This window comes from Punica granatum, chromosome 2 (genome assembly GCF_007655135.1).
Source record: "Punica granatum isolate Tunisia-2019 chromosome 2, ASM765513v2, whole genome shotgun sequence".
In the NCBI taxonomy this organism is placed as follows: domain Eukaryota; kingdom Viridiplantae; phylum Streptophyta; class Magnoliopsida; order Myrtales; family Lythraceae; genus Punica; species Punica granatum.
In genome coordinates, this window is record NC_045128.1 from 13,766,592 (window position 1) to 13,786,805 (window position 20,214).

General features: G+C 40.3%; 2 protein-coding genes across 2 annotated transcripts; both read right to left on the reverse strand.

The window, feature by feature from the left end:
* Window positions 1–7,861: 7,861 nt before the first annotated feature.
* LOC116195868 (BTB/POZ domain and ankyrin repeat-containing protein NPR1) lies at window positions 7,862–12,181 on the reverse strand. The gene is made up of 4 exons (XM_031525251.1): window positions 11,288–12,181; window positions 9,546–10,293; window positions 8,887–9,090; window positions 7,862–8,424 (listed from the first exon to the last, which is right to left on the reverse strand). The coding sequence occupies exons 1-4, from the start codon at window positions 12,134–12,136 to the stop codon at window positions 8,129–8,131; spliced, it is 2,097 nt and encodes a 698-aa protein (XP_031381111.1). The 5' UTR covers window positions 12,137–12,181; the 3' UTR covers window positions 7,862–8,128.
* A 742-nt stretch (window positions 12,182–12,923) lies between these two features.
* Window positions 12,924–15,002, reverse strand: LOC116195869. Its single transcript, XM_031525252.1, has 4 exons — window positions 14,782–15,002; window positions 13,932–14,218; window positions 13,785–13,837; window positions 12,924–13,548 (listed from the first exon to the last, which is right to left on the reverse strand). The coding sequence occupies exons 2-4, from the start codon at window positions 14,114–14,116 to the stop codon at window positions 13,055–13,057; spliced, it is 732 nt and encodes a 243-aa protein (XP_031381112.1). The 5' UTR covers window positions 14,117–14,218; window positions 14,782–15,002; the 3' UTR covers window positions 12,924–13,054.
* Between the last annotated feature and the right edge of the window lie 5,212 nt (window positions 15,003–20,214).

Genomic DNA, 20,214 nt, shown 5'->3' on the forward strand with positions numbered 1-20,214 from the left:
CCCTAGGGGTTAGTTTGATGGAAACACGATGGTATCGGAATAGGAACGGGCTACCTGTTCAAGCGCAGGTTCATCTGCATAGCCTTTCTTATTCCCACTGATGAGTTTCTGTCATCCTAACATAATTCAGGGTGCTAGTCGGGTATTCTGTATCAAAATACAATTACTTGACTAATCATTTCACTCGATCTAACCAAATACTAGAAAATGGTTAGGTGAAACTCTAGATTCCAAATCTAGAGTCAAAACACAAGTTTTGGATGAATTCAGTGTAACTTCAGTGTCACAACACCGAATCACGGTAAAAGCAATCTATACACATGAAACTTGACTACGGACATCCGATATGTCAAGTTCTTAAACCAAAGCCAAATGCTAAAATATTAGCACGCGTTTGTTTGTCTAGGGTAGGATTTGCATGACAAAATACCATGGACTAACAATTTGTTAAGACACGTACATTTGACAATAACAAACATTTTGTCTGTTATTAAAATGTTGCGTGTTACCTTTCTGCACATGTTTGCCATGCGGGTCGAGCTTGATCCTTAGGTCGAATAATATTAGGGTTCAACGCCCTAATCATTGTACAATAGGGTCCAACGCCCTAATCATCACTCACAGGGTCCAACGCCCTATTCAGTTAGATCGTGCATCGAGTTCCATTTCTTCGGTTTTTCCTAAACTCGCGGTGAGTTGGAGCGGAATAATAACCGAACACGATTCGACTGGAATTCGACTATTTGTAATTTGTATTTATTGTTTTCGAGAGCATTGTAAATATTTTATTTTGTACATTCATTCTGTAAGAATTTCAGTCGGTGAGCGAACGGTCCGAGAGTCGAATTAATCGAATCGGTCTAATGCTTGCCCAGACACAAGTAAATCCAAGATCTCGTGGTTTCGGTTGACGCAGGGATTCAACCTCCATGGTTCCATGAACTGTAACGCAAGATTGTGAACCAATTCCCCGACACACGGGTTTACTTCTCTCTCTGCTTCTCCACCGACATTGTTTAATTCACCGAATTTTCGGTGTCAAAACGTGCGAGCCGAGCGCAACTTAATTCATGCGGTAAATAATAAAACATGCAAGCCTAACAAACCAGAGTACCAAAAGGGCGTGCGGGATATAGGCCCGCACGTAACATGAACCCCCGAACTTGGACTTTCCGGTTCCGCACATATCAATGCCTTAACAACAACTAGGTGTTCCATACCCCTAGACCTGGGTAACTTATCCGCCCTCGACCTTCGAGTCATAAAATAATAAGTGGCGACTCCTTCTCACGCGTGTCCGTCACGCGTCCCTATGGGAAGGTGAACACTCCCAAGCCGCGCGATACGGGCCCCAACGAGAGTCCACATTCGGGTCCGTACATGGAGAACATCAACTTAGACTTCTCCAAGTTGATCTTCATTCCAGACTCCCTACAGAACAATTGGAGAACGAATCTAACAACTTCTATGGTGTCGGAAGAAATAGTTCCCATAAGCAGGATATCATCGGCAAAAAGTAAATGCGTCAGCTAGAAGCAACTACGGGTTGGTTTCACCCCCCTCCAGACTTGAAGGTCAACCTTATCTTCGATGAGATGCACCAAGTACTCAATACAAAGGATGAAGATTTAAGGGGATATTGGGTCTCCTTGTCTAATGCCAAGGGAAGGAGTAAAAGAGTTGAGGCAGCTTCCATTTAAAATGATAAAGGTAGAGGTAGAGGATACACAAGCTGTAATCCAGTTAATCTAAGCAGTTGAGAAATCAAAATGCTGTACAACTTTGCAGATAAAACTCCATTCCAAACAATCAAAGGCTTTCTCGAGATCTACCTTGAGGACAAAGTTACCCAGCATCCCCTTGCGTTTTCGAAAGTAGTGTACAACCTCTCGGAGGAGGATCACATTGTCCGATGATCATCGACCAGGGATGAAACTACACTGAAAGGGGGAGATGAGATAAGGAAGATGTGGGCGCAGCCATTTCACCAGAATTTTCGAGATAATTTTATAGGTGGTGTTACAAAGGCTGATAGGTCTAAATTGGGATATGGTTTCAGGCGAGTTAGTCTTCAGAATAAGAGAGATGAGTGTATTGTTGAGTCCTTCAGGCAGTTTGGAGGAGTCGAAGAACTGAAGAACTACCTTTTGTACTGAGGAACCAATGATATCCCAGCATCTCTGGTAAAAACAGGCATGGAGTCCATTAGAGCCAGGTGACTTATAAGGCTTGATGCAAAATAGAGCATCGGTGATTTCCTTCAGTGAAACCGGCCGGATGAGTGACATAACTCGCGAGGGTCCAAGGTTCTTCTCTAAGTCGATAAGGAAGGAATGGTCCAAGAGCTTGAGATTTATTCCGAGCAGAATAGTTGTTGGAAGTGAGTTTGAATCAACGATGAGAGCAAGGCATGGTCAGAAATCCACTCGCCAGCAGAGTTGCGGAGTGCCGAAATTTTGTTTCGACGACGATGGATAATGGTAGACATATGGAAAATTTTCGTGTTTCTATCATCCTCAGTGATCCAATTAATTCTTGCTTTAATGGCCCACAGCTCTTCCTCCTGCATAAGAATCTTAGAATATTCCTTTCGGAGGTCTTTTTCTAGTTCAACTAGAAATCGAAAAGGGCAATGAGTTAGAGATCACTGAATGCCAGCCAGACGGGCTAAGCATGACCATTTCCTTCGGAAAACATTCCCAAAGATGTTTTTGTTCCAAAGCTGGACATTGCATTTAAAAAGTGAATTTGCAAGGGCATGATCAAAGTTGCCATGTTCCCACAATTGATGTACCAGCCCCTTAAAATCATTTGTGGGATAGCCACATGGTTTCGAAGCGAAAGGGTCTGTTCTGTCTAGGTGTGCTATTGGGGTTAAGTTGGAGCAAAAGAGGACAGTAGTCTGAGTGTGTACAGGGGAGGTGATGAACCAAAGAATTCGAAAAAAGTAGGTGCCACGTTGAGTTTGCCACCGCCCTATCGAGGCACTCCATGATGAGGCTAGAGGATGAGCGAAGGTTAGTCCAGGTATATTTTGGTCCCGTAAAGCCCAAATCAGTGAGTGAACATGTGTTGAGCATGTTATTAAAAGCTGAGACCCTAGGCCTATTTACATTGTGGCCTCCAAACTTTTCAGCACCACTAGTAACTTCATTGAAGTCTCCAATGGCTACCCAAGGAAAGGTGACAGACTCTGACACTTTGCATAAGTTATCCCATAAGATTTCTCGTTCCCTACGTCTAGGACTTGCATAAATAGCATAAAGGAACCAAGGAGCAGTGTAAGAATGTCGCACTTGGATCAAAGCATGAACCTCTTGATCTGTAGAGCTCGAGATATCAAGTTGAACTTGGATTGTGTTAATTATTCATGGCTAATGCATGATTAGGCTAGATTGTGGCCAGTTGCTTTGATTTTTGCTTCGATTGATGAATGAAGCTCTTAGTGATGTTAATGGTGATATGGCCGAGTGGGCATAGGTGCAATTAGGTGTTAATTTGACTTAATTAGGATCTAATTAGGGTTATTTGGGTTAATTAAAGTGAAATTGACCAAATCAGAAGTTCGGCCCCAGGAATTGGAGTCTAATTCTTGTCAATTAGGTATTGATAGGTTCAATTGTACATTAAGTGACAGTGCCTGTTTGTGGCCGAATGTGTCTTAGGTGTCTAAGTGTAAAAATTGGGTTTAATTGATCAAATTGAGGTTGAGTCTTGTTAATTCATGGGATTTGGGGAATAAACACCCATTAATTAGAAGTCTTAGGGTCTTAATTGAGCAGATCCATGAGATTTCAAGGTAGGACTCCTAGAGTTGGGTGTCCAAATTCGATTAAACCCATATTCGGGGAACATTTTTAAATAAAAATCTCTTTAAGTGTCAATTGTGTGTAAAGCTTCGATTTAAACTTAAAATCCTTAATCATGTATTCTTGAACATGCAATTTCATAATTTGGGGTAATAAACAAATCCTAAGTGTCCTAGAAGTAAAAGTAAGACCTTTCAATGTCTTTGAGGGACTTAGGTAATCTCTTTCTTTTTTTTAGATTTTTGGGAAATAATTGTGTAAACCAAGTGAATTAGTAAAATAAAAAATTGAAAATTTAAGAAAATCAAGATGAATAAAATGGAAAGACACGGGTCTATCAGTATCCTGTTTTGGTCCACCGGCTCTAGAAGGGGACATCAACAGGACTCTTCGACTATGACTTCCAAACTCTAATAAAAGATGGCCCAGTAGACCCCTAGTACTATTCATAGCTGGGTCAATAGGGTCAACTAGATAACCCTGGAGCAATCGCGATGAAGAAGACTTCAGGGTTCCCCCACATATCACAAAGAGAAACCGAAGAGCCCAGATGAAGCGTGATCCTAGGCTGGCAAAAACCGGCTCCAACAGCACTATTCACGACCAGCTCATCGGGCTATTAGAAGGTATCAAATATGGGACTCAAAATCTCTCATTGTATTAGATCGATGAAGAGCACAGCTGAGCACACTCCGCAAATCATCTGCTTGAGCCGAGCACTCCCGATTAATTGCAGATGCCCTTCCAACAAGGGTCCCGAGATACCGACTTGTCAGGCAAATCGTGGATGCCCAAGGACAGGTCTAGCCAGGCCTAGGGCTTCTCAAGACCATGGAGCCCATTTCAAACTGCTCTTTGGAAATCATCTTCGCTTCATGAGTGACTCCTGAGTGGAAAAAAAAGGGTCATTCAACGAGGTTCTTGAGCCAGTAACTTGTCAAGTGAAATATTAACGCCCAAGGTCAGGCTCGGCCAATCCCAATGATCCTAGGGATCAGGGAAGACATTTAAGATCAACTACACAAATCATCTAGGCTTCCTGAGTAACTCCACAAGGGTCTTAAACGCCATCCAACAAACTTTCAGGATCTGTTTTTGACAAATGGAGAGCACAATGGTCTCCGGACGCCTCGAGACATTCATGAAACAGTTAGAGAAGTCTGACAACAGATCCTTGGGTTGTCTCGGGTTTTCCATTTGTAGCGGAGGCCACGCAATCAACTGTTCCACCCCAACAACAAAGCATATCAAAATTACTACCACAAAACGCAGACGCACAAAAGGTAGACAAAGACAATTTAACTATCTTTAGATCACCCGAATCAAGCACAAGCGACTCCCGAGCCTTCGAGCCCTCAAGTCGTTGGTCTAAGCAAAACATATTGATATTAGGCTCGTTGAAATCCTCTCCTCGCCAACATCGATAATGGGCCGTCCATTCGGGTCACAAATCTCGAACGCCCAACCGACCGAGACCGGAGCTTCCTCGACTCACCAAGTAAGCCGTGGGACCCGTGACTCCCTCCCTTGGTCGACCACTTGGGAATTTTGGGTGACATGTCTTGAGATTTGCTCGTTTGTTGAGCAGAAGAATGTCGTTTTGTCGGCCAGATTCTACACTTTGGTCGCTTCGTTGTGGCACAAGAAACCTGTGAAGTAGACTATGTCAGTTTGGGAAGCATAAAAATTCCAAATTGATGGTGATTGAGATGTTATGGAATTCAAGAAATTGTTCTTTGACGCATTTTTGCAATGAACCTAAACTCCTAGATGACCTTCAATGGGTCGTCTCAAATTTCTTTTTTTTTTTTAAGAGAGTCTTTTCTTGCGTCATACAAAAACCATTTCGAAATTCCTTTATTTGAGAAAAACATTTCAGGATTCGTTTATTGGCAAAAATAGATGTTAAAATCATGACTTACTCGGATGGAACTTTTTCTTTTGAACGGCAAAGCATTTTTGATCTTTGGAAAAAACGCTCTTGAACCATGAAGTGAGACTATGAATCGATGCCTAATGATTGACTTCAGTAGGCAAGGCTCGTGGGAGAAGTGATACTCTCTCAAAATTGGAAATCACCTCATTGATAATACTTTCGCTCAAACTCATAATGACATGACAATTTTGCTCACCATACGAGCCAATTTTGCTCAAACTCATATTCTCACCATGGAGAGGGTTGCTCACTCTCGTGCTCGTCGTTGGTGAGGCTGTCTGTTGTCCTAATCATCCCTCCGGCCTCGAGTCAATTCATGCATTTCAAGGACTTTCAATGATGAGTGCTCTTGCATGAATTTTGACATAAATGCGCACAACTATTCACAGAGGGCACTTTGTGAATGTGGATTGTGATGTTTAGTTGAGGAAGGCAGGATCATATGTGGGGCCGTAGGCTTCTTGAGATAGGATTCATTGTGTCTGGTCTATTAGTTAATCATGTGCATTATCCTTATGCCTGGTTATTTCCATCTAAACTCTAATAATAGATTTCCCTGTTGGTTAATTGCCCTAGAACGGGTGACCATCTCCAAGCGATCTTGATTCTTTGATATCACTACGTTTTGCAATCTTGGCCTTGGAGCTTATGCATTCACTTGGAGATTACAACTTTGTTTGTAGTTTCACTTTCATTGCATCCTTATTCATGACTCATCATCTTTGCTCGGATTCTCACTTTCTTCTCCTTTTCTTTTTCCATCTTCTTTCTTTCTTTCTTTCTTTCTTTCTTTCTTTCTTTTTTTCCCTCTCTATGATGCGTTTCTTTTCGCTACGTCTTTGTTTTATTGTGCTTCTTCTTGGTGGCTCTTCCTTTGAAAATTCATCCCATGTTGTGATTTTTTTCCCCATGTCCCTATGTCTTCAATCAACCGCCTTTTGCCCCAATATGGGGGATGCTCACTCGATTTAAGTTGAAAGAACAATTTTTGATTTGAGGCTTTGGACTGATTAGATATGGTGTATAGGGAATTTTAATGACCCCTTTCTATTCCTTTTTTATATATCTTAAACCTAATCAGGATAGCTATCCCAACCCAAAACTTCATCCGGAGGGTCTCTTTGAGGCTTAATAAACCTCATTAAACTCAAGGGTATTGGAGTTTAGACTCGGAGAAGGATCCTCTAATCCCTTTGGTTGTGCCATCACCCTTTTTAGTGGTCTCTTTAATGCCAAAATTTCTATATCGATTGATCATGAAACACCCCTTGTAACTCAAGCTGGAAGGGAACCTATTTATTCATTTCTTTCGATCATTCTCTGCTTTTCGAGACAGTGGGTTTCCACTCTCTAAGGCAGTGGCCTTTTCCTCTAATTCATTTAGCTATTGCTTGGTGATACATGATTATCCCCACAATAGAGCATCACCTCACATTCTCTCGAGCCAATGGGTCTTCTCTCTTTATTTCGAGTGCCACCTTACCTCTATATGGACCGATTTAGGTATATATTTACAGTCTGAAACAATGGACCAAAGTCATTTTTCATGCAAATGCCTTTATTTGCCAAAATTGATGCAAAGTCAATTTCTCAAGGACAAAATAGTCTCTATTATCTCTGAAACCAAGTTTACATTTGATATTATAAATGAGTTAGTATAATCCTAAATATATGAACACAAGTCCATAAAGGAAGTAGACTAGCTTATATATTACACCAGGTTATTGAATCAGTGCATAACATGGATTTTGCGAAGACAATGTTAATATGAGAAGTTAATAGCATGTTAATATGAGAAGTTAACTATTAAGTCAACAATTAATATTAATTTATAGTTTATCTTAAAGGGGTCAGATAACATTATGAACATGAACAGAATGCTGGAGCACATCCCTACATAACATTACGTAAATAAATTCCCACGGCAACATTAATGTACCGGTCATGAGCCTTTGATTACCGTTTAATTAACATGGGGCCCACCCCAAAGTGTTGATCCAACGGTGGCGGAAGGCCGGTCCTGTACTTGTATTATGCTATAGAATTTCCCCCGGCAACAACATTGTTATACTTACCAAAGAACAGGAAGAAGAAAAATGAAATATGAACATATATGTAATACGTACAGAAAATCCATGTATGATAAATTATTAGAAGCAGTACAAGATTTCTCTAATTTGCCATATAGATTTACAAACTGGATATTACAATAGAATCATACACCCTATGAAACATAAAAACAAAATTTCTTTACTGTCTATGATCTTTATAAGGAATATTTAGAAAAAGTAAAAATCAAGTTAGACGACTAAGAATCCGGAAACAATATGGTACAGCGGAAAGATGCAACCAACTCATGCTTGCACCTCTCCTCGAAAGAATCTTACATTTCATTCTCCTTGACATTGCTGATGGCAGCGAACTTGTTACCATTTGAATCAACAAGCCCGATGGAAGTTGAGGAAGACGAAGACAACAGGCTTGATCGATCGATCTCCTCCTTGTCCTCAGAGTATGCCTTGCTCACGGCTTCCTGAAGCTCCATGTGTCTCTGTTTCTTGCGGAGTCGTTCATTGGGAGTTTCATTCCCGTCGTATGTTAATTCTGAAATTTCATCATTGTCCATGATCTTGTTGATCACTGCCGAGCACCGAGGGAAAAATCGCTTCCCCAGTTCCACTGCTCAGAGGGAAATAAGACAAGGAAACATTTCAGTGAAGTCGATTTGTTTATACCATTTGCAAAGAGGAAAGCAAGATATTTTTTTTATCAGGCTATTCCAGGGAAGGCCCATGATCGAGGCCTGATGGGACGGGATGAATCGGGAGGGGCAGAATTCGAATAACCAGAATGTAGGGAGTCAAACATGTACACTGCTTTCCCTAATGCTGATTTATCTTTCAAGGTATGAGAGACAGGACCGAAGACTCCATGGCACTCCAAACACATGCTCGTATTGCAAAAAGGTGTAGTTCCACATCTTTTTATCTGTTTTCTTTTTTCTTCAAGAAAAGAAAAGAAAAAAAAAATCCCGTTTTCTACTTTTCCAAAATGGAGCACGAAAAGCTAATACGAAGTAGAGAGCGATACATGAGTCCCACGACTTTATGTTTTCATCATTTTCAAGCAGAAGTTACTTACCAGTTCGAGAAAGTGCTCTCATCCTATTGAGATGCTCCTCTTGAATCTTGAAAGGAGCCTCATTTAAGTCCACATCGGTGCCCTGTGTGCCGCCCAAGTTCCTTGAAGTGATATTGAGCAATGGAAATTCAGAAGTTCCATCAACTTGAGCTATGTCCATCGCAACTTTCGCTTCCATCGGAAACAGAAGCTTTGCGAGTCCAACTGTAAGAGTTGATTATTTCAGAAAAGAAAGAATTTTAAGTTCAGCCCCAGAGAAACAAGTACAGTAAAGTGGACCACAAAGTGATGCCTCGAAAAACCAATCCCATCTTATTCGACTCACCAATGCAAGCAGAAATGCAAGAGTTAACAGTTTTGATGGATGCCCTTTTCAATGAAAGAGTGAATTTCCCTTTGTTAATTAAAAAAGCGAACATTCAAAAAATGGGAATTCACTAGCGTTTTCTCATCAAGGAAATAATTGAAAATCTTTCGGCACAATTTATTCATTAAAGTGCAACCAAGACGCGTATGAAAGTAGTTTGGGGTAAATTCCTCCTACATTGTACTTTCCAAAGATAATATCAAGCAATGTAGAAAAATCTGTCAGTGCTATTCTCATGGTTCGCAATTGGGATTTTATTCAAGAGAACAAGATAAAAGTAAAAGAGGGTCACCTCTATTTTCAAGATATAGAAGCTGCTTGCGAAGATCATCACCAGCCATAGCAAGGGAAAGAGAAGCTTCTCCAAGCAGTGGATCCCTTCTCTCTGCCTGCTCTAATATCTCCACACACAGCCGGTCGGTTGAAGAAGACTTCCCCTCCTCCACAGACTTGTAATAGTCTGCCGCCCTCGTCAGCCTCTTCGATATCTGAAGAGCCTTCCTACCATCCAAAGTTAGATCTGATGGTCTCGCTCCCTTGATCAGAAGAGAAACAATAATCTTCGGCTCCTTCCTCATCGCAGCAACATGTAGCACAGTATATCCCCGAGAATTCCTTCGATTCACATCGGCGATCCCGAGATCAAGAAGCTCAGAGGTCGTCTTTGCATCACAGTAGGCCACCGCATAATGGAGGGCCCATGCATCGTCCAGGGTAGTATGGGCCTCCTTGAGGAGCATGCGGACCAATTCCACATCATCTGAATCCAGCGCTCTGTATATTCTCTTCACGTGTTTATTCGGAACGTTGTTGTCCTCGGACTTGCTCAGGCCCAGTTCTGATCGGAGGTCCGTAATTTTCTTTACGTTGTGCTGGGGCAATGACTTCTCCAGGGTTACGATATCCACATCTGATCGGACAATGGTATCAATACATCGTGATAGCAGTCTCTCACATGCAGTCCCGCAGATATTTGCAGCTGAGAGAATCACCAGAGTATCATCTACTGCGACCTTGTCGAGAATATCCAATAGGTGCCCCTGCAAATTAATAGTAGCTCAACTTCAATTTCTTGAAATGATATCATGAGTAAACTAAAGAACTTTCAAAAAATTCAGCAATAAATGATAAGTGAAGCCATTTGATCATGTAAATTCATGAGAGCATTCAAATACAATCGACTAGCTTTACTTCTGTTCTTGCATCATTATAAAGCCAACGCTCCTCCACACTTTCAGCGTTTATTATTTATCTCTGCCAGCCGGTCAAGAAGCACTTAGTTTCCACAATCATAATGCGAGTAATCGAAATCAGTGCTCTTTCAGATTTCAAATGTAGAACCAAAACTATAGTCCTGATGGGGCAAGCTTCAATTTCTGGAAGCAGAAATTCCTTCTAAAGCCCAAGTTGGCTGTCAAAAAAACACTATTCTCTCCAGAGGGATTCCAAACTTAAGCCTCTAATCAAACCTAAGTCATAGCTTCAAACATATACTCCTATGTGTTCACTGAACATCCATCTATCAGTTGGAAGATTTTTCTGGGGTTAGTCTACCGAAAGCAACTCAAGAAACTGAAAAACTCACGGTTTCTATAGCCAAAAAAAAAAAAGACTCAAAATAAAGCAAACTGACTATCCAGCAGATCCACAAGCGAAGACCTCATTGGATGATATTAATCAAAAGAAACATAGGATCAAAACTTTGGCAGACAACGCAGGCAACATCAAGTATGACCACAAACAAAACCGGGCCTCTATCCCCTATCTTAAAGCATCTCACTAATTCACCACATCATTGGACTTCTCTGACTGCTAGTCGACTCAAATGGCTATAGAGAAAAGGTCGGGGTAATCCGAACTTTCGATTCTCTTACAATAACGCGATCAGCCCTTGTACTGTAGTTTAGGCTCATTCAACTGAGACAACGATGTTCGATACAGACAATTAGCAACAACAAATGGCATAAATATATTCACTTGTCGATCAAAAGATTACTGTACTGTAAAGTTACAGCCTCTGAATTGGATTATCACCTGATACAAGTCAACAAGTTCACTCAATTGGAACGTATACGAAGCATAGAGGACCTGGACCAGGAAATCTATGGCAGGCCGGCACGCGACATGGCAGCACAGGTCGTCGACGCACTCGCGGACCCCCTTGGGCAACGGCTTCACCTTGCCGCTGTAGAGATAGCCCAACACCGCGAGCATCGACTCTGGCCGGACCTCCATCTCCCTCGCGATCTCCTTCAGTTCCAGCTTCGCCCCTCTATCCTTCTCGGCGAACGCCACCCTGAAGAAGGGGCTCCGGGCGGCGAGAATGCAGCGGTGGACGGGCAGCTCGCGGCCGTCGCCGAGGGCGATCTCTGCGTCCGCGAAGAACTCAAGGTCGGTGGATCCGAAGATGGACTCCAAGCTGTCGGAGAGGCGGCGGAAGTGGTCGGGCAAGGGGGTGGAGGAGAGGGTCTCGGGCGCGGGCGCCGGGGCGGCGGGCACGGTGGAGGCGCAGTAGATGCTGCTGCTGCCATTGCTGCTGTTGTTTCTGTTGTTGCTGACCATGTCGTTGGAATCAGCGAAGCCCGATTTCGGGGTCCCCATAATCAAGAACCTGAGAGACAGAGGGAGAGAAGCAGGAAGATTGCCGAGGGAGGGCCGGAGCTGATTATCAGGGGAGGGAGAGGGATCATGGCTGGAAATGGGATTCGCAGAGGGAAAAGTCAAAGGTGTAGAAAGGGGCAGAGAGAGTGATGACGAGGGGGAAGAGAGAGAAAATATTTGTCGGGTCACAGACACAGACAAGGGAGATGAGGGACGGGGGGAAGAGTCGTAGGAACTTGCGTATGAGGACGAGGTCTTGTGTGCAAGTAAGGAGGGGGGCATGGGCGTGGGTAGGGAGAGGAAGGAGGAGAGGTGGGATGAGGAAGAAGAAGGCAAAGTTTTTTTTTTTTTTTTTTTCTTCTATTGATGGAAGCGCGTCAGCAAAGTTGGTTCAATTTGTCACGACAAAGATGTCTTACTGCTGACATAAACTGCTGGCGTAGCGAAGGTTCGAGTGGAGTGGGGGAGACGACGACAGAAAATATATATACATATAATTTTACAGTGTAGATGGTTTGATATTCAAACATACTGGGTCGCCCTATCAAAAAATTCTTTTAACTATGAATTCTGTTCACGAGATTTTAATTGGGACCTATTTTTTTGGGAAGATATTTAATTCAGAACTTAGTGTAAACAAGTGCGAACTGTGTCCGCTCTTAGGTTGAGCAGTAAGGGTCGGAGAAGGGCGCCTCCGGTGGAGCCGTCGTGGGCCGACATTCATGTCTTCAAGGAGGCCCTTTTGCCTTACCATGCACAGGTTCAGCTTTTAATGAGACATGACTAAGAAATTTTAGAAAGTCGTTTTACTCTTTAATGGACTGAACCGACTCCAATAAAATCACTACTTATTAAGTCTCTGAACATCAGAATGCAAATAAAAAACAATTCCCAGAAAAGTGGTATCCCATTTTTGACTATTGCCGAGAAGTGGGTCACATGGAGATAAGTCGAATAATTATCGGGTATCATCAAAATCTGGGACCCATGAAGAAGTCAGAAGAACACATCCAGAAGAAGAGGTGCAAAAACGTCAGACAGTGGGTCATAGCAGAGGGACCTATTCAGATGGACACAAAGAACCAAGATTTGACAATCAATGAAATAATCTATCAGCAATCACCATGTCATTCAAATCAAATCTTCACAATGACTATGAGCAAACAATAACTTCTAAAATCTTTGCAAAAAACCCGACAGTCAATCGCTCTTATGACCCCAAGGAGAGCGCACCTTCTCCAGCCCCTTCTCAATATTGTGCCTGAAGCCGCCTTCTTTGTTCGGCGAATCATGTTTAGGCTCTTTCTTAGGGTGGATGGTCTGAACGAGGGCTTCGATCTCTTCTTTCGCTCGTTCAAACACATTCGGGCCTTTGATGTCACTGACAGGGGTATTCTCATCAATGCCATCACTTCTGCCATGAGTTTCCTTGTGGTGGTGGTGGCGACTAGGTGAAGCTTTCGGCGAATGGTTAGACTCTTTCTTAGGGTGGATGGCCTGAACGAGAGCATCGATCTCTTCTTTTGCTCGTTCAAACACATTTGGACCTTTGACTTCGCCGATAGGGGTATTCTCGTCGATGTCATCACTTCTGCCATGAGTTTCTTTGTGGTGATGGTGGCGGCTGTGAATAAATTCCTCAAGCTCCTCCTTTGCCCTTTTAATGAAGTTTGGTGCCTTCCCATCATTTGATGCTGTTAAAAAGAATACAATAATATTTAATGGTTCCTCGTCTATGATTGCCAAACATAAGCACATTCATTGATCAGCATAAACTGCAATGTACGTGATATGAAAAATATGTGTCGCCTCGATTTCTAGCCCATCCAGTTTCCAGATAGCAGGGTTGCTAATTAGCTGATGAGAGACTCTCATACAAGAGATAAAAGTACTGCTTTCTGTAAGAATATGCAAGTAAACGATAAGTAACCTGATGGAGAGTTTGAAGGGTCGGCCTTCAACTTCGCCTCCTTAGATTGATCCCTGTAGATATATCATCAGAGAAGAATCAGAAAATAAATCAAAGCGTACAAGAAATCCGAGCTTTCCAAGCACTGAAACACGAGTGATGTCCAACCTCTTTTCATGAGTTTGAGACTCTTTCTTGGGATGGATAGTCTGAACAAGAGCCTCGATCTCCTCCTTTGCCCTTTCAAACATATTTGGTGCTTTGACATCACTCAATGGTGTCGTATCATCAATATCGCTGCGCATCCCATGAGTTTCTTTGCTATGATGCCCAGGCGAATTTTCGTTGTGCATTTTTATGCTTAGGTCACTTCTTTACGGTTTTCGAAGTCCTCTGCTGTAAAATGCTGTCTGCGCGAGCTTTTCGACTGAATGGTAAAAGGAAATAGCTCTGATCTGCAAAAACATATCAAACTACTGGCCTCACTAAACCGTAATAAAACCAGCATCTCTCCTCAAGTCATCACCCAGGAGGGATAAATAATACATCTCTGTTTCATTCCCATATGGAACCGATTCAAGGAAGTGAAACGGGAATACGATACAAGACATTCTATCGTATCTGGAAAATAATGAATGATCCCTACAGAATTGAAAGAACTGGAAAACAATGAACGGTTCTCCGTTTCCAGGAAAACAAAACCATGAAATTGCACTGCATCATGTACACAACAGTCAAAATGCAGCCATGGGATTGTTCAATCAAGCCAGCATTTGTACAGAGGAAAGGCTGAAAGTTTTCGAAGACAAACACAAGAAGAATAACAATTTACGGGCCATCGCTTCGATTACCGTTCCTGCCCGCGAAGAAGAATGAAACAGAACCCAACCCCAACAACACGAATTTGAGGAAGAACACGTCAAGGTACGTAATTTCCACTCGAGCATCGAATCGACGATCCGGGACATGAACATGGGAGACACAGACCCAGAGAGACAAACTGGAAATGACATCGTACCTGTTCGCTTCGTTTGCTCGGAGGCTCAAAGAGGAAGGGACGGGGGGTGGGGGTGTGGAAGGGAGAGAGAGAGGGAGGGAGGGAGAGCTCTGATCAATCAATAGAGAAGGAATGCGCTATTGAAGAAGGTAAAATGGGAATGAGAATGAAGGCCGTTGGAGAAGATGACGATGACGAAGGGTGGGAATCGAACCTTCTGGGCATGCCAGATTGGACCAGCCAAAGATGTGCCTTTTATTATATAATACATATATTAAAGCTAAAGAGCACGAGATAACACGCTGTCTAATTAATTAGGAAACCTTAACTCCACATTGATTGACATTACATTTCATTAGGAAACCTGCACCCCCATATTTTGATTTAATTCACTGAGTTTTTACTGTATTTTGTTTGTGCTATATTTAACGTATTTAAGTTATTCATCTATATTATTTGTACGTGATAATTTAAATTTAATTTGATAACTTAAAATAATTTCTTGAAATATGTGTCATTTTTCAAATTTAATGTACTAAATTTCTTATAGATGCAAGACGAAAATTCATTTTTTTCAATCATCTTTTACCGCTATAGTTTTTCCTATATCTTCACTCGTGAACAATATTGCCCCTTTTTTGTTACACAGGTGCATATTTCAAGATTTTTTTTTTATTTTTTATTATAGGTTAATCCTATTGGATCATATTATAAGATTACTGAATTTGTATACATACGTTATTCGCATTCCATAAGACTAAATTATGTATTTGTATGCCATCATAATATATTCTTCTTCTATAATTTTTAATATTTATTATGTCCACTTGTCTTTCCATCATTGTTGACATCATATCTCAAATTTTCTAAAATTATGGCCCAATTGATGAGATTGAATTAGATGACCCATCGCAATTTCATATCGAATAAGTTTTTGGTTCTTTTGGTCAGTTTAATTTTTGTAGTGCTATCAAAAGTGGGAAATAATCTTAAAGCAGTTAGTCAAGTTAAACAGTTCACGTTTAGTGAGAGGGCAGAACTAGCACGTTCATGAAAATGTGGTAACTGATAGAACATGATCATTTGAAAAAACTAACAGAAGATGTGAAGATCAAAGAAAAGAAGCACATAGCACTACACATTCACCTACTTTGGAGGAGCACAGGATTAAAGTTGCAAGTTTCCCAACTTTTTCACATTCTGCAATATCAGAGTCTTAATTGATAGATCATGGGAATATGGTGCTTGGAGAGAGAGGCCAACCTCCCCTATAAATAAAGATCCAGAGAGCCAAGGAGAAGACACACACGCTCAACACACCCCAAAATCAGTCAAAACTCTACCAGCATGTTGCCTTACGTCTAGTCTTTCGTTTCCTTAGCCTTTAAATTGACCCCGTCAATGTACAGTCGTTCCTTTGAACTTTCAGTTATTCCATCAATTAATTTCCTTCAAGTTTGTCTCTGTTGATCCCAGCAAAGTTCTTTTACATTCAATCAGTCCGTCAGTTTCATTTGTATTCGTCTTCAGTTCAATGCAATTAGATTTCCTTTATGCACAATTTACTTATTCGCACTTTATATTTTGCATCCTAAGTTAATTTTCACATCTCTTGAATCGTTCAAGTCTAAGTCCTTTTACATTGCAAGGCACCGAACTAATAGCTTTCGTTTGATTAGAAGTTAGATTATGCTCATTTACATATTCTCGAGACCTACTGTCTTTGGCACACTCACACTTTTTCCTGCAAACAATCATACATTTCTTTATCTTTATATTCATTTGTACATGATATGTATTAAATATCATCTAATTTCGATCGTATAAAATTTGATAACTTTTTCATGCAACCTGGGTATTAGCTAGTTTCTAGTAAATTACTATTAAAAGTACCAACGTAAGTTGGTTTAAACGGTTCGGTGCTTGTTTCCCTTAAATAAGGTCTTGACATCGAGTCTTGAGAATAGAGAAAATCCGCACTAGAAGAGCTTTATCCCTTAATGAGTCGACCTAACTCGACTAGATTAGTCGAGACCCAATTAGGGTTATGGATGCTACAGTTCATACCAAAAAAAATTAGTACAGTTTTTGTAGTAAATCATGAATAGAAAAACTAAGCTTCATCAATAAAAGAGAAAAGAGAAAGTATCTTGCACAATTTCAAAGTAAATTACATGTATTTTGAAATAAATTAATTCAAAATATGAAATTATGCAAAATTTGAACAACTTTACTTAGTTTTTTAGTAAGATACAAATTTACTTACACTTTAAGTGATTTACTTGAGATATATGCGACCAAATATATTAATTGCGCCATATCATTACCCCAGATGAAGCATATTACCACACAAATGGACCTCTCTTTAAATTATTTGGGGTTAATTAAGTTAAAATCACGAAATTTTGCTTCTTTTTTATTTTTTTTCCTAATCTAACATAAACATTTTTTTCTCGCAAAAAATTTCTGCTAACGTTGCCAAGCGGAAAGCTGACATGGCAATTAAAATTCTAAAATATATATAATGCATAAAAAATTCTAAAAAATAAAAATATTGAAAAAGTTCAAAAATGTTATAGAAACATCAGAAAAATTTATAAAATCTGAAACACTTCAGATCAAATATAAAACTAAAAATAAAATTTAGAAAATAAAAATTAGAAATATTCAGAAAAAATGGAAAACTTCATAAGAATTAATTTTTCTATCTTCTGAATTTTTTTTACTGTTTGAAGATATAGATATATAAATATAAATATTCATAATTGATGAAATACAAATCGCAGGACTTGTTTACTTTTGGAGAATTTTCTGATTTTATAGAAAAAATTTCTAAAAGGTTGAGAACTAAATATATATATATATATATATATATGTATATGTATATGTGTATATACGTCTACTTTATTGAAATGAAACAACTTACCTGATAAAATTTATTCTCTTCAATTCAAATTTGTATATGGACTAGAAATGCATTTTCTTTATCTCTTCAATTTTACATTGGTCAATTATTTTCTTTTTTATTTTTCTAATTTTATTGTTTACCCTTTGTATTTGCTTTTTTTATTAATAAAATTAACTTATAACCTCTTTTAATAGTGATTATAACGTTATGAAAAGTTTCTACTTTTTGTCTAAAGATTCCTTTTTTGATTTTTTTTCTTTTTACCTAATCGATATACAATATATAAAAGTCAAGACAAAGTGTCAGAATGATGCCCTACGCATAATAAAGTGGATGTTTAGTTGCATGACCTTCAGTTCACCTCTAATAAAGATGTGACAAGTGGTGCGATAACGTACCGCCACCTTACTTTTTTAGAAGAGACGCATCCATGAAAAGTTATAAATATATATTTATAATTTACAATTACAATGGGTGAATAAAGTTCTTCATTGGATATCCTGAATAAGACTATAAATGTGTGCTTTTTGAACCATGAAGTTACTCGATGTTAACTCACCAAAAAAATAAAGAAAAAAGACACTTTTGGTCATCCACCTTGATTGCTTTTATCATTTTTGTCCTAAATTTTCTTCCATTCTCGTCCTCAACCTTTTGTTTTTTTTGCCACTTTAGTCTTGCGGTCTATTTTTTGCTAAAAATTTCCTTTTCAGTCAAAAAATTGGCTTTAAACAATATTAATTCTTAAATATTTTAAATGATACAAAAACTCTAAGAAATCTGAAATTAAAAGCCACCCCCTCGACGGGTTCCCTAGCAAGGTCATACCCTGTTAGCAACCACCGTCAGGGAGGGTAGTGATCGATAGGGTCGCCCCCACCGACCCAATTCCCATCAATTTGAGAGATAGGGGAACAATCTCTAAAAATTAAGGGGAATCGAGGGTTGTGGGGGCGGCCCCGCTGACCACGACTTCTCGATTGAGGTCGGCGATAGGGTCGGACCTCCCCACCTACCTCAATCACGGGGTGGTTGCCGACAGGGCTGTCCCTACTCCCTTGATTTTCGATTCACTCAAATCGGGAAAAGGGCCCTGTGTGGGGTGAGAGTAGGGTGGACGAGAAGGAAGGAGGGGAATCCCGCCCCTAGTCGCCTACTTATATATGCATATATAGTTTTTCTTTTTCTTTTGTATTTATGAAAAATTTTAGAAATTATTATTATTATAAAGATTATTTTTGGAGGAAAAGCATGTTTTTAGGGGGGAAATAGATGGTAGGACTAAAATGGCAAAAAAATGAAAGGTTGTGGAGGAGAATGGCAAAAAAAAAAAGTTTGTTTTGCTAAATGGCAAGGGATCATACTTGCGCTTTCTAAGGAGCCTCTTTGCGATATTCAAACAAAAAGCAAAAGGAAGCTTTGATCAATTGCAACTGGGTTGAACCCTCAATCTTGAGTTACCACTAATATCAGCAATATAGTGGCTCATCTAAAGTTTCGAAATCACGATTGAACTCTTACATACAGAGACCAGTAATCCGACCACCGAGAACTGATGTTATTGCTAGCAGCATGAATTTCCTTTGAGGAGGAGTCACTAATAGTTATCTGAGATTCTGAGTTACTTGCTGCCTCCACTGCTTCCCAAAGGGAGCTGCAAAAGTCCATCAAGCCCAAACTCTCTGATTCTCCGTTTAAGATATTCTACCGTCTGTATTATCCATGAACACACATTTGATCTGACAACCCCATGACATCAAATTTCCCTGCACGTGATACTTCTGAGTGATCAAATTGGAGAGGCATCGGTTGGAGGCAGCCATCTGTAAGACGACAGCAGAGGCACGCTCATTTCATTTCACGGGCTGTACCCCGAAATACAGAACCGATGTTGAGGTACAGAGTCCTTTTCATCTTCGTCATTGCTTTCATCGTCTTCACTGGAATTGCCTTAGACACTATCCAATCGTGCATAGTCTAGCGCCGAATGTCCCCTTGGCTTTGGAATTGCTCGCCCATTAGGCCTTACTACTTTATCAAGCCTTTCTTCAGATGATTTATTATGGCCACTCTCTGCTTCAAGTGCAATGCCCTCAGCACCAGATGCTGTACTGCTACTAATATCATTTCTCTCGACATGTTCTAAGATCGGAACGGTGACTGCTCCAATTCCTCCTGTCTCATACTCGGGTAAGAAGTTGGCATCATTTCTTTCGCGATCTTTTGCATTTATATCTTCCTCCTATTCTTCTAGCTCTACTTCAGATTCAGGTATTGCAGCCAAGGACTTTCCTTAAGCTAAAAGAAATCAAATCCCTCACTAACTTGAAAGAGAAGGTATAAAAACAAATCGATGACAGTGCCCGTTAAGAATCCATCCATGATACTTCTCATAACATATTTTAGCTGCGTCAACAAATCGGAAAAAATATTTTATCTGCATCTTCCAGGAAGTAGAAGAAGGGTGAAGAGAAATACTCTGATTGGCACTGATATTGCGTAATCTAGCTAATAGAACCTCGGGACACTGCAAACACCGAGACGCT

Coding starts and splice junctions, on each gene's coding strand:
- LOC116195868 (XM_031525251.1), bottom strand. CDS start 12,136: ATGCCCCCCTCCTTACTTGCACACAAGACCTCGTCCTCATACGCAAGT. Junction 10,294..11,287: donor AACTTGTTGACTTGTATCAG/GTGATAATCCAA, acceptor ATTAATTTGCAG/GGGCACCTATTGGATATTCT. Junction 9,091..9,545: donor TCTATATCTTGAAAATAGAG/GTGACCCTCTTT, acceptor CAACTCTTACAG/TTGGACTCGCAAAGCTTCTG.
- LOC116195869 (XM_031525252.1), bottom strand. CDS start 14,116: ATGCACAACGAAAATTCGCCTGGGCATCATAGCAAAGAAACTCATGGG. Junction 13,838..13,931: donor TCTCAAACTCATGAAAAGAG/GTTGGACATCAC, acceptor ATATATCTACAG/GGATCAATCTAAGGAGGCGA. Junction 13,549..13,784: donor CCCTTCAAACTCTCCATCAG/GTTACTTATCGT, acceptor TCTTTTTAACAG/CATCAAATGATGGGAAGGCA.